Raw genomic sequence first — 12,898 nt, 5'->3', positions numbered from 1 at the left:
TTGTTTATATTTATTATCACAACCCACTACAACTGATCTGGTTAAACGTTTTGAATGTCCGTTTTTAATCTCAATTTCTTTTGGATTTAGAATTAAAATGGATGCAAATATCGATTCCTAAAGCAAGACCCCCATAATTTGCTCTGGCCCTTGTGCTGCATAGGAAGGCTGGAGTGGCATAAAAGTGCCTTAAGAGCTCGTTTTTATATTGTGGGAAGATTTTCTGGTGCAGTCACCACGGAAGACAGCGGTAAAGGTGCTTTCCAATGACCCCCCTTGCAAGCCGTAGTTTAGAGGGTAAACTGAGGGTAGAAGGGGCATGTCAGGGTGGGGCGGCAACACAAAGCAAGGCAGAGATTCCAACTAGGCAGTGATGCAGCCTATAGTGCAGCTTGGGGAGGCAAATTAGACAGACACCCCCTTGCCCCTTGTGTTGTCTAAATTATGGTAGGGACCCTGCTCCAGAGAGCACAAGGGTGTCATCTGTTAGTCTTAAAGGTGCCACAGGACCACTCTGTTGCTTTTTACAGATCCAGACTAACACGGCTACCCCTCTGATATTTTCACCTACATTACTTAAGAACTAAGATGTTCTTGCTTTAAAAATGCATTCAGATCATAAATTGAATAAGGATACAAAGTATATGAGAATTTGGTAATTTTATCTTGGTTTACATTTTACAAGTTATAAAGCCAACAGCCTACTAGTAGCGTGCTCAAGAGAGACCCAGAATTAGAATAGAAGGAGTGCTGCAGATTAAGGCTAGGTACATTGGCGGAGCTACATGCTTACACACACCTATATATACTATGACTTATTAAGTGAGTGTCAGTAGTCCCTCACTTACTTATTTTAGGAAGAGAGATGGATTCAGACAAAAAGGCATTCTCTGGCACTAACTATGGTTAAAGTTACAGACAACACAAATTTGCTGAGCACATCACACTTTGAAGTTCAGAATAATTCTGTCTAAATATGAGCCAAATATACACAAAATACATACAGTAACTCACAAAGATAAGAAAATTCAAGTTAAGGCTTCCACTTTTTAAAAACCATTCTCTGTATAGTAATAGTTTAAAGAGACTATCCAATCCAAATGCCTTCATTTTAATAGGTTGATCAGAGATCAGGCTTCTTCTTAATGCAAATTCAAACAGACCAATAAATCAAAACTCACTTCTTCAAATCTCCTGTCAGTGCCCATAACAAGAAGGTTATTAAATTCTCTCTCCAAAACAGCACGAGCCTAAATTAAAAATAAAGGCATTAAAGTGAGTCTTGAAAAGCCAACAAACCACAAGCATCTATAGTACATTTAAAAAACTATTCCTATGTTCACATTATAAAATGAATATATGGTAACACTATCATCACAGTATTGTGCAATATAGCATTAATTTAGTACTTGCTAAGCTGCAATTACACATTTAAGGGGGGATTTCAGTGCAGTCATAATCTTATATCTGTGTCACGAAAATTCATGATATCAGATGCAAAATTAATGACTGCACAGTGAAAAGAGTGCTTTTTCTTTGTATTTACAGAGCACCTAGCACGCCGTGGGTATTACAAGAGACAAATAAGTGATAATAAAGGATAGGCCAATTTATAGGAGAAGATGTGCTGTGAGAAAACAAACCTGTTCAAATACAAATAAATTAATTAGATCACATGGTAGAAATTATGGAAAATTTTAAGTTTTATTGTGATATGTTTCCAAGTCTATGGTAGAAGACATACTATAGATAACATTCAATTTTTAAAATTTCTACAGTTGACAAACAATTACTTGCTTACATAAAATTAGATTGTATGACAATATGGTTTATTAAAATGGCTAGGGAAAAAAATCAGCAGACATGAAGTTATTACAGTTATTACCTGTGTGTTCTGAGTAGGTATTTGTAATAATAAAGCTAATGCATTGAAATCAAAAGTTTCCTCTAAGGCCACAAGTGCACCATGAACTCCACTTTCTATAAGGTTATTTGCATATTCTTTAAGACCGATTGACAGTACCCAGTGAATCATTCTGTCATTGCTCCATACAAGAACATCTAAAGAAGAAAAACAAATATGCTATATAAAACTGCATAACAAAATGTCTATACAAATAACTACAAGTCTTGTTTCTTCTATATTACATTGGCATAAGGTTCAGTTGCGTCATTTAGGCACAGGCCACAGCAAGGGGTGATATGGAGCCAACCAGTCTCTGGGAGAGTTCAGAGGGAGAAATCTGCTTGAAAGAAGTATCAAATATTTGGGTTATTTAATTTGATATTCAATTCATTTTATGCGGTCTCTAAATTTTCAATATGCAGCACATGTTTTTATTGACAACACAGAATTCCTTCCTGTGCTCCACAGAGCAAAGGGAGACAGTGCTCATTGCCACACCTCTTCATTTACTGCAGTTTACGCTGTCCTGCTTTATGGGTGGGTGTGGAGAAGTGGGAGATATAGCCCACCCTCCTCCCTGCCTGTGAGGAAGTATGGTTGGAGCAGTCCTTGTGCTCCTCAGACTGCATGGACTGCACCTTTTCGCCTGGCACTTATGTGGGTGGAGAAGCTCTTTCCAGCCCACAAACCCCTTTAACGGTTAGACATTCCTATCCTTGGAGAGCAAGGGCAATTCTATACTGATAGGTTATTTCAGTTCTTTAAAAACAGAGTGATTTTCCCTATAGCTTACTACTGCATTTGATCTTCCTTCTTCCTTGGGAATGCAGGAGGTAAGGTGTGGGCTTGAATTCCTACTCCTACTTCCCCACTACCTCCATCCCCTCTTCAGTATTCACAAATTAACTGTATGTTTTTCATTTAAAAAAAAACAAACAGTAACAAAATGGTTAATATTTGCAAACTATCAGATAATTGTAGGCTTCAGAGTTACTGAAAAAATGGGGACAACTGTCATCTCAGAGATGTCTTCTGAAATAAAACAGTTTCTTTAGTTCACGCTTGGAAAATTTTCTTCAGAACAACAAGGGTTAGAAACAAAATTAAATGAAAGCTCATTTCACAGCGCATTTGTTCTACAGTGGGTTCTATGGCATATTCTGTAGCTACAGAATTGTAGACTACAGAGGGCCCTACTAATAGGTCGCTTCCATATGGCATTTCTACGACGCCATGAAAATAATACTTTCCAATTTAAAGTAATTGACTTAATTTTAAAGTAATGCAATTTTGAGGCATCTTACTGGGAAGACTTTAAAATCTAAAGTGAAGCCAAGACAGAAATAGTTAACCTTTTATTTCATTCTGGCTTTCTTCTCTTCTTCTTTCAAGTTCTTTTCGGTCATAATTTAATTTTCGCAAACACATAATACCACACTGGAAACTGTTTCTGTTGGGAAAAGAAAAACATATTTAGGGGTAAGCTAGAACACTTAATCAAGAGTATGATGAAGACTGCTTTAAGTCTATTTACCTATGAAAACTGTCAACCATTTTAAGTTGTCCACGGAGATCTTTCTTAGTCAAGTGATCTAGCATTCTAGCATCAACAAGACATTCCATGAAGTAGCTGCGGTATTGAGGGAGCCCCAAACTGGGGAGCCACTCATTGCCAATCCACTCATGGTTCATATCACCGTATGCTAGAGTCTGTTTTTAAAAAAAATAAGAATTAAGTGTGATTTACTCATATCAAAAGCAAAGAAACACTAAACAATGTCTTTCCCTAAACTTCACATTAGTATATAGTATTTTTAAAAGTTGCCTTGCCTTCCATTTTTTAACTGGTACCTCTTAGTTTGGAAAAAATACACCATGAAAGTTTTGAGTTGAACTTTGCCACTTTACATTTAATCTTTTCATTGGAAAAAGGATGCTTATTTAAAAAAGGGAATATAAAAATGTTCAGAATAAGTAAAATTTCCATTAATTTTTGTATCAAATTTTGATGACTTTTTGCATGTTCCTCAAATTCAGTTTGACACCATAAAATATAACATAACTGATGAGATATTGAACACACCATGTCTCATGAAAAAAATAATTTTTTTTCTGACGTGGTGTAATGTATTTTATTTTCCTGTACTCCCCCCATTCAGACAGCCAAATTCACTGCAGACTTTTGAATATTAACAGGAGTTTGGGGAATTGATACTGGTGAAAAAACACAAAAAACGAAACCTCTTTTTCTGGGCTCATAGCTGTAACTGCTATTCCCTATTTTGAAGGCTCCTTGTCTTTGAATGACAAGCTCTGGGGGAGATTTTCAAAGCGCAGTTAGGTGTCTGACTCCAATTAAGCTTTGAGCTGGAAAAGTAGTTTAAAGGGGTTTTAATAAAATGGCTACTAACTTTGCGTAACTGTCATTCTTCGAGATGTGTTGCTCATGTCAATTCCATGCTAGGGGTGCGCATACCATGTGCACAGTTGCTGGAGATTTTTCCCTTTCTGGTAGCCATAAGGCCGGCTCTAGCATCTCTTGGAGCCCTGCGCACATGCACCGGTATAAGGGGTGCCACTGGCTCTGTACTCCCTCATTTTCTTCTTGCCAGTAACTCTGACAGAGGGGTAAGGAGGGCGGATCATGGAATGGACATGAACACCACATCTCGAAGAAACACAGGTACAGAAGGTTAGTAATAGCTTTTTCTTCTTCGAGTGCTTGCTTATGTCAATTCCATGCTAGGTGACTCACAAACAGTATCCCCGGAGGGGGGCTTGGAGTTTACAGTCATGCCGATTGCAACACTGCTCTCCTGAAACTGGCATCACGACAGGCCTGTTGGGTGATGGCATAGTGGGACAAGAAGGTATGAACCGACAACCATGTCACGGCCCTGCAGATGTCCTAGATTGGTAACTGCATGAGGAATGCTGCTGATGAAGTCTGGGCTCTTGTGGAATGAACTGTCATGATAGCTGGAGGCAGAATCTTTGCCTGCTCGTGGCAAGCCTGGATGCAGGTGATTATCTAGGATGAGATTCTTTGAGATGACACTGGTAGTCTTTTCATCTTGTCCGCCACAGCTACAAAAAACTGCATAGACTTGCGGAAGGGCTTAGTCCTTTCGATATAGAAGGCCAGGGCCCAACTAACGTCTAATGTGTGTAGCCTCCGTTCCTGAGCAATGCTGTGAGGCTTCAGAAAGAAGACAGGCAGAAAAATGTTCTGCTTGATACAGACCTCTGTTAGGGAAGCCCTGTGAGAGCAAGAAGATTGTTCCAAGCAACCGTCACTGGCAGGAAGAAGGAACTGAGAGGGTGCAGATCCGGTGGTGCCCCTTATACCAGTGCATGTGGGTGGGACTCTAGGGGACAGTAGGGCCAGCCCTACGGATACCACTAAGGGAAAAATCTCCAGCAACTGTGCACATGGCGCACGCGCACACCTAGGATAGAATTGACATGAGCAAGCACTCGAAGAAGAAATTATACTTTCCATAACAGGACTGTGCTGGAGGCCAGAGAGGAAACAAGAAGTTGTACAGCCCAAACATATTGGGTTAAAGAAGCTCTCCTCAGTTATTTTACTTTTTATCCTTTTTCTATATAATAATATATTATATTCACACACACACACACACACACACCCCCCCCGGACAGACTCCATCTCATTAGTTGAGGCTACAAATGGGATTTACTACAGATCTGAGACTGAACAACTGTGCAAGCAGGACTATATTGGTGACACAAAAACACACTGTGCCTGGACATAGCATCTCTATGATAATAGAAGTTGGCCAGCGATAATGGTAACAGTGAGATTGTATTAGGGTCTTCCATAACAGGCAGATATTTTCCTTGAACCACTGGCCTGACACAGAGCCAGCATCTCCATAGCATTCCAGGCTTTAGATGCAATAAGGAGTTATTTTGTATTAAATCAATTCTCTAACCATTTGGTCTGTTCTGCTGCTCAGTCCACAAAGTCATAGACCACAGTTTAAGAGAGAACAGTTTTCACATTAACTTGTTATAATGTCACAGAGGACAAAAAGTTTAAGTAACAAACAATAAGCAGGACTTTTGAACATTCCTGTTATGTTAAATAGCCTTGGAAAGAGGAAAGAAAAACAAAATATTTTATTTATAGACTTAGTGCAGTGCCCACTGTATTATGATAGTCTTAACTTCTAAACAAAATATGGTTTTTTTTTTCAAATTTGTTCATGATGCATCAGCAAATTTTAAAATGAGTGAACTACAAAATATAGTCTGAGAATCACATTGCCAGTTTATAAGGTTAGTAATAATATCTACAAATTTAGATCATCAAAACATTATTAGAGGAAAACAAAGATTATCATTCATGCTCTAATTGCATTGTGTTGCTTTACATATACTGTATAATAAATTACATAAAATCTCCAACCTGAGCCCAGCTTCCCTCCTCATCTTCCTGATGTTATGTGGTTAGAAAAGCAAAAGAACACACAAATATTAGTATTTATAAGTTTAGTATTAAGAGCAAAGTTAAAGATGCAGAGCAGATGCAGTATCTTTATGGCATGCTAAAAATCTAAAGAATGCAAGCAACATGCATTTAAAAACAAAATATAAAATTTAATGGAAGTAGGAAAATGCTTGTACTGATTGGGTTTTCTGTAAAGAAGAAATTTATGTGCAAATAAACTGTACACACAATACAGTTAGTCTGCCTTCAGTAAGAATCATTGTTGATTTTTTTTTGTCCCCGAGGGAAAAGAAGAGTAAAGTGTGAATTATAGTTTCATATAGGGTTAGTAACCAAAGGAAGCCATAATCCAAATACTTGAGCTATTTTAATACTTTCATTCTTTTGAAAGACTAAAAGGCACATGATTCAAGCAATTAAAAAGTGGGAAAAGCACTATAAGGAACAGAAGTGGCAGTGCTGTAACTAACCGTTTGTGGCGTGGCTGTAAGATTTTCCATTTCTTCATGTGTTACCCAGACATTTCCCGTGGTCTAATATGACCCCACAGTGAACCAATCACATCCAATGAAAGGAAAGCAGTAACAAAGAGGAAAGGTTGCAGAATATATAAGCAATAGGTACATATAAGGAGCAGGCATGGGCAAAAGCAATGGTTTCTAAAGTCTGAAGTACAAATTTACTTAAAATGATAATGTAGAATAAAAGGTGCACTGACATGGGGCATCTCCCTTCAAAGATTATTTAACAATTACAAAGTGTGCTAAATAGTTTACATTGATGTGATTAACAAATCAACTATGACAAGAACTGTAATGTTGAACAAAATTCTAAAATATTCATTTTAATAATGTCCCTTTTATAAGTTATTTGTTCTTAACTACAAATTTTCCTTTGGTGTGTTACATGTACTTCTGGACAACATTCTAACACAACTGCAATTTTAATTTTATTAAACATTTTTGTAATTCTGCACATTTAAAAGTATTCTTGAACTTTTTTTTAGTCACTATTTTCAGTGAGGAGTGATACTAATCTACTAAATGTCATATGTATTTTGCTAAAATTATTACCAATACTTATAAAGCAGTTTGTGCAATAGCCACTTGTTCTCTGTTCAAGCCTGAAATATTTCCAGAAATATTTTCCTACACAGTAGTCAGAATGATCATGCAGACAAAGATCCATAACACTCCCATTTAAGTAAATAGATCATTTGGTGCAATATGAATGTAGGATGAGATAAGATTCAGCATAATTATAATTTGTGAATCTGATTTTGGTTTTATAAACAAAGATGGCTTTATTATTATTATTGGAACAAATTTTTCCACATCTGCATAAGCCCACTAAGTAAGGAAGTACCAAAAAAACCCATTCCGTAATAGAAAAGACATTCTACTTTACAAAACATTGCTACCTTATGGAAAAGGTATAAAAAAAACATAGTACTTAAAAAGCCATAGTATTTAAAACTAACTATACTGATTTATTTTCTGGAGAATTTTTCTACTTTTTTTTTCTCCTAAGTTACTAACATCTGCATTAATATATTTTGTCTGCTGCTTCTGAACACATCCCATTATGGCATAATGATCTGTTAATATTCTTTGACTTAAGATTAAACAAACAAGTCATCAGCAACAACAACAAAGGTTTGTTTTTGAACAATATCTCTAGCAACATAAAAAGGGGAATGAAAATAAATCAGAATATCCTTTACCCAGGATGTTTTCCAATATTTTCCAAGAGGAGTCAGTGCCTCTCATTAACAGTACATGACAGAATACAATTATATCAATGCAACCCTCTCCTTTTACTGGAATGTCTCATGCAATTATAGAAATACTTTAAATTATGCAAAGTAACTCAAATGTTTTTAAACCATGGCAGTTCTCCAGCAAAATTCAGAGCGTATATGCAACATGCCAATTACAAGCCCCAATACTGCCACTGGCTAAATGCAGGTGTACCACTATGCCCACATGGAGCCCATAAAAATCACAGACAGTTTCTCATGGCAATAGTCACAGTTCATGATCAATAAGGCTACGTTTTAGTCACGGGTATTTTCAGTAAAAGTCCTGGACAGGTCACGGGCAGTAAACAAAAATTCACGGCCCGTGACCTGTTCATAACTTTCACTAAAAATACCCGTGACTAAAACTTGGGCGGCGGCGGTCCGGGGACACTGCGGGTGCTGGAAGAAGTGGCCCGGGACCCCCGCTGGTGCTGGGGGGCGGCATGTGGCCCGGGAGTGGGACCCCTGCTGGTGCTGGGGGGAGGGTTGGCAGGGGCTCCCTACCCAGCTCTGCGTCCCTGCAGCTCTGCACGCTGCTCCCACCACAAGAGCCAGCTGCTGCAGCTCCCATTGGCTGGGAACTGTAGCTAATGGGAGCTGCGGGCACAGGCAGCGTGGAGCCCCCTCCCCCTCAGCCCCTCCGCTGCCTAGGAGCTGTAGGGCAATGCCAGTGGGAGCCGGGGAGCCCCCCACCATGAGGTAAACGCCCCCCCACCCCGCCCCAGCCCTCTCCCACACACCCAAACTGCTGCTTCTGGCCCAGGCACTGCCCGGCTCGGGCAGCTCCTAAGCCAGCACCAGCTGCTGCAGAAGTCACGGAGGTCATGGAATCCGCGACTTCTGTGATAGACTCGCAGCCTTAATGATCAATTATACTGAGATGATGCCATTGCTCAGAATTCTTATCACCCATTCAGCTGATTTAATTTCTCTCTGATAGCAACTTACTCAATCTTTTACAAATTCTAAAATGAAGTCTTCCTTTAATTTACAACAGTTACATATATGTATGTTATAGTCCTTAATCAAAAAATTATACAATATACACCTGGCAAATTATACCTATTCTTAATATTTCCCTCATTTAAAATAGACTGTCATGTTGAAATGAAAAATAGCTAATCTTTCCCTAAACAAAAAAATCAGTAGACATCTTCGCTTAACTTCTGCAATAGCATACAGTGTCTGCTTTACTTTACTGCTAAAAACATGAATATTGTAAGATCTATTATAAGCTAATATGATGGTTATTCCACGAGTTTTTTGGAAACTAAAAGTCTCCTCTTTTTAAACTGTTATGTGGTCCTTTGCACTTTAATGTACATTTCTGAAAATTTCTCTTAAAAACTCAAATTTCCCACTCACAATATTCTTCAATTAGAATTCTGGAGTCTGCTGAAGAAATTTCTGTATTTAACAGAGCAGAGAAAAAAAAATGTTTGATGCTGTTTCAGTAGTGATTTCCCTCCCACTAGCTTAAGTTACTTCCAATTTTTTTCTTACCGTTCTTGACGTAGGAGGGGCAGATGGACTTGTTAGTGACATGATCTCTTGAATGGCAAGCCTCAGTTTCAACCTGTGCAGAGGATTACTGATTCCAATTTCACGCTGTATTTCCGTATCAGACAAGGCAGACATGATGGCACCACTTTTCACATTTGCTCGGCAAGCGGCCACATACCATGCTGGCATCCCTACCCATAACTGGCAAATAGAAAATAATATGTCAGTAGTATATGTAAATATATGTTTCTTCAAATCTTCAAGTTACTAAAAATGCTACAAGTCTCTCCTGTATAGGTACCTTATCTTTTAAAATGGGATCACTTACCTCTAGCCACACCACCACAGTAGGGCCATCCCATTGTGCAAAAGGCAGACCTTGCCTTCTAGCGTCTTCAAGCAATTCATGTCTAAAATTATAAAAACAGTCATTAAATGAAGAGAAAGTAATATTGAAATAGTCATTTAAACTCTAAGTTTCATTTATTTAAACACCAGTATTTTGTTTCCTTCATCCAGCTTTTCTCCTTTAACAATCTTACAGACACTGTAAGATACCCGAAAAGAGGACAGGGCCATAGCAAATGTGGCATGGCATGTTCAACGTAAAATTTCAGTATGGCAGAAATGCTAAGTCTTGCTTTTTTGGAACTAGAAAATGCTCTGTGCCAGGGGTTTGCAAACATGCGCCAAATGGTTGTGTTCACCCTGCCCATTTACCATTTTGCTAAATGAGAGGTGAGTCCCATGTAATTTGGAGGTGGATTGGTAGAAAAGGTTGAGAACAATCAATCTATGCTGGTGAGAGACTGGTTAAAACAGACATCACTTACTGCTTATGTAGCAAATTTGCTATTATTCAGTGAATTAATATGCTTTACAACTATTACAACATATTGCTTTGTCATAGGAACCCTCTGTAAACACTAATTTAAAAAGTTTCATTTTAGGTTTTCTATAAAATATCTGACATACTCCCCAACTTCTCTCTTCCCCACTTATTTATACCTCCTCATCCTCCCCAGGGAGAATTAAGCTTATACAGTCTCACTCACATATCTGAAAACAGAACTTGGACTAACATTATGTTTGGGTTTTTGGATTCTAATATACATACATAGCATTAAAATATTACTGGACAGGGACTCTTTAATGGCTTCTAAATTAAAGAAATTATAATCAATATTGTTGAATCCTACAACAAGGAAATAATTTCAGACATCCTAAGCAACTGCATTCTGCACCAGATGGAATTTATGCAAGGTCTTTTGAAGTTCAGTTTTGTCCATTAAGTTACCAGGATTTGCCCGCTTGCAATGAAAAAAGACTAAGGCTAGAGTATGGGCAGTACAATCCCAACTATTTGCATTACAGTATGCACGTAGTTATTGTACACATTATGAAGGCAGTTGAAGAGGTCCCAAAGGTGGTCAAAACCTGCATTTGTCACAATTAGACACAAGTAAACAGGCAAATGAGAACTTGCATTATGTGGCATTTATACCATGCAACAGTATTTGCATGTTATATTTAATTAAAGGTAAGAGAGAAAAATTCAACAAAAAATAAATTTAGACTGACAGCATGATTTTGTGCATTGGCAGTATACTTTTAAACAGCCAAAGTTAGAGCTAGCTAATTGGATGAATTTTGTAACATGTTTCAATTTTGCTTTTTCTTCTTCCCCATTGTTCATCCAGCTTATAAATCTGGACCAGTTATTCTCATGAATGAATCTCCATACATTTTTTAAATACAACAGTCACCAAGAACTTTCTTTACTAATCCAGCTCCATCTCTGGTACAGTATTCCATTAAAAATATATGTGCAGTAACAAGATACTGTATCCTTGGCTACATACTCATGATCTCTTTCCATTTAAGTCAATAGGTGTTCATCAAAAGCAAACAATGTCTACACCTCTAGACCTATAATATTGAATGATTCTAGGCTTAAGGAATTGTCAAAATTAGGAAGTCTTAGAATGCTACAGCCACAAGATTACTATAGTACAACTACAGCTCTGCAATGTAACAATTATGGTCAGAGTACAGAAAAGCCTTATATTTTATTCATATATATGAAAGTGTCAAGACTATGAGAAATCAAAAAAATTAGCCAGTCGTTGGCAATCAACAGACAGATCATTGATTTTATTGTTTCGCCTATAGTTTTTTTAGGTGAATGTATTGGCCCAGGAAAGATTTAATACTCAACTGAAGTCCCAACTAGACGATAGTAGTAAGGTTGAGAATAACCTTGCAAGCAAAAAACAAGTACTCATCCAGAAAATAATACCTTAAGCTGACAGGTTATTTTCTTCTTTTGTGATAAAATCCTGGTTTTTAAAATGGATTATTTAAAATAATTATTTGCAAACAAAACCAACAAAAAAAGAGTTAAGGCTGAAATTACTTAATTAATGAAGTACAGCTAATAGTCCAAAACTATTTACATTTTGTAAAGAAATTCTGCATCTTTTTTTAAAAATTTGGAATTAAACAGTTTTAAAGGATACATCCTGTTCCCTATTGCCATGTAATCTATGACTCACATCCCATCACCTGTGTACACTCAATTTTGCATATGGGTTTGCAAATTTTAAGGGGTGAGGTCAAAATAAAATTCCAGGAAATTACAAAATTCCATTGCCTATGCAAGGAATCAATTTCCAATAATCTTGTATTATTTTGTTACTTGTACCGTATGAAAAAGCATTAACACTACAGTGCTGAAGATGCTAAAAAGGGTAGCAAGACTGGTGTCATTCGCAGAATGGAGAGGTGACATATGCAACACAATCAGAAACAATGTAGGTTAAGCAAGAAAAAGCATGAAGTTATCTCATGGGATAAAGCACAATAGTCAACCTTGCAAATGGACAACCACAGCAAAACTGAAAAATTTAGTACTAATAAACAGCTTTCCAAAACAGAGTTAAAATTGTTAGATCATATTAAGTAAGGTTGTACAGTTTTATAATTTAAATGAAGTACTGAAATTCACATTATGTACATTCACAGCATGCAGTGTAAAATAAACGGCTTTGTTTTTGTCAATGCCTTAACAACTACTGTTAACAAGCTTTCACTATAAATGCTTCAGCAGAACATTTCACTGCCTATTATAGAAACATCACCTCTTGTAAAAACATGCATTTAATTTGCTGAACAATTAGGGCTTTTAATACATCATTAAAATCAAAGCAAGTTT

General features: G+C 37.3%; 1 protein-coding gene across 6 annotated transcripts in view; it reads right to left on the bottom strand.

Annotated features, from left to right (window-relative positions):
- The window catches only part of PPFIA1 (PTPRF interacting protein alpha 1), an 87,459-nt gene that overhangs the window by 8,641 nt on the left and 65,920 nt on the right, over positions 1–12,898 (bottom strand). For 3 of the 6 annotated variants that reach the window (XM_024218089.3, XM_024218091.3, XM_024218090.3), the window contains 7 exons: positions 10,013–10,094; positions 9,685–9,885; positions 6,851–6,913; positions 3,441–3,616; positions 3,259–3,356; positions 1,886–2,061; positions 1,182–1,250 (listed from right to left, as the gene is read on the bottom strand). In XM_024218089.3, coding sequence (XP_024073857.2) covers positions 1,182–1,250; positions 1,886–2,061; positions 3,259–3,356; positions 3,441–3,616; positions 6,851–6,913; positions 9,685–9,885; positions 10,013–10,094 — 865 coding nt within the window. The remainder of the gene's footprint in view (positions 1–1,181; positions 1,251–1,885; positions 2,062–3,258; positions 3,357–3,440; positions 3,617–6,850; positions 6,914–9,684; positions 9,886–10,012; positions 10,095–12,898) is intronic. The other 3 variants (XM_024218092.3, XM_024218093.3, XM_024218094.3) reach the window with 1 other exon arrangement.

This window comes from Terrapene carolina, unplaced genomic scaffold, assembly GCF_002925995.2.
Source record: "Terrapene carolina triunguis isolate 2854851 unplaced genomic scaffold, T_m_triunguis-2.0 Scaffold96, whole genome shotgun sequence".
Classification (NCBI taxonomy): domain Eukaryota; kingdom Metazoa; phylum Chordata; order Testudines; family Emydidae; genus Terrapene; species Terrapene triunguis.
This window is presented reverse-complemented; position numbering and strand designations above follow the sequence as displayed.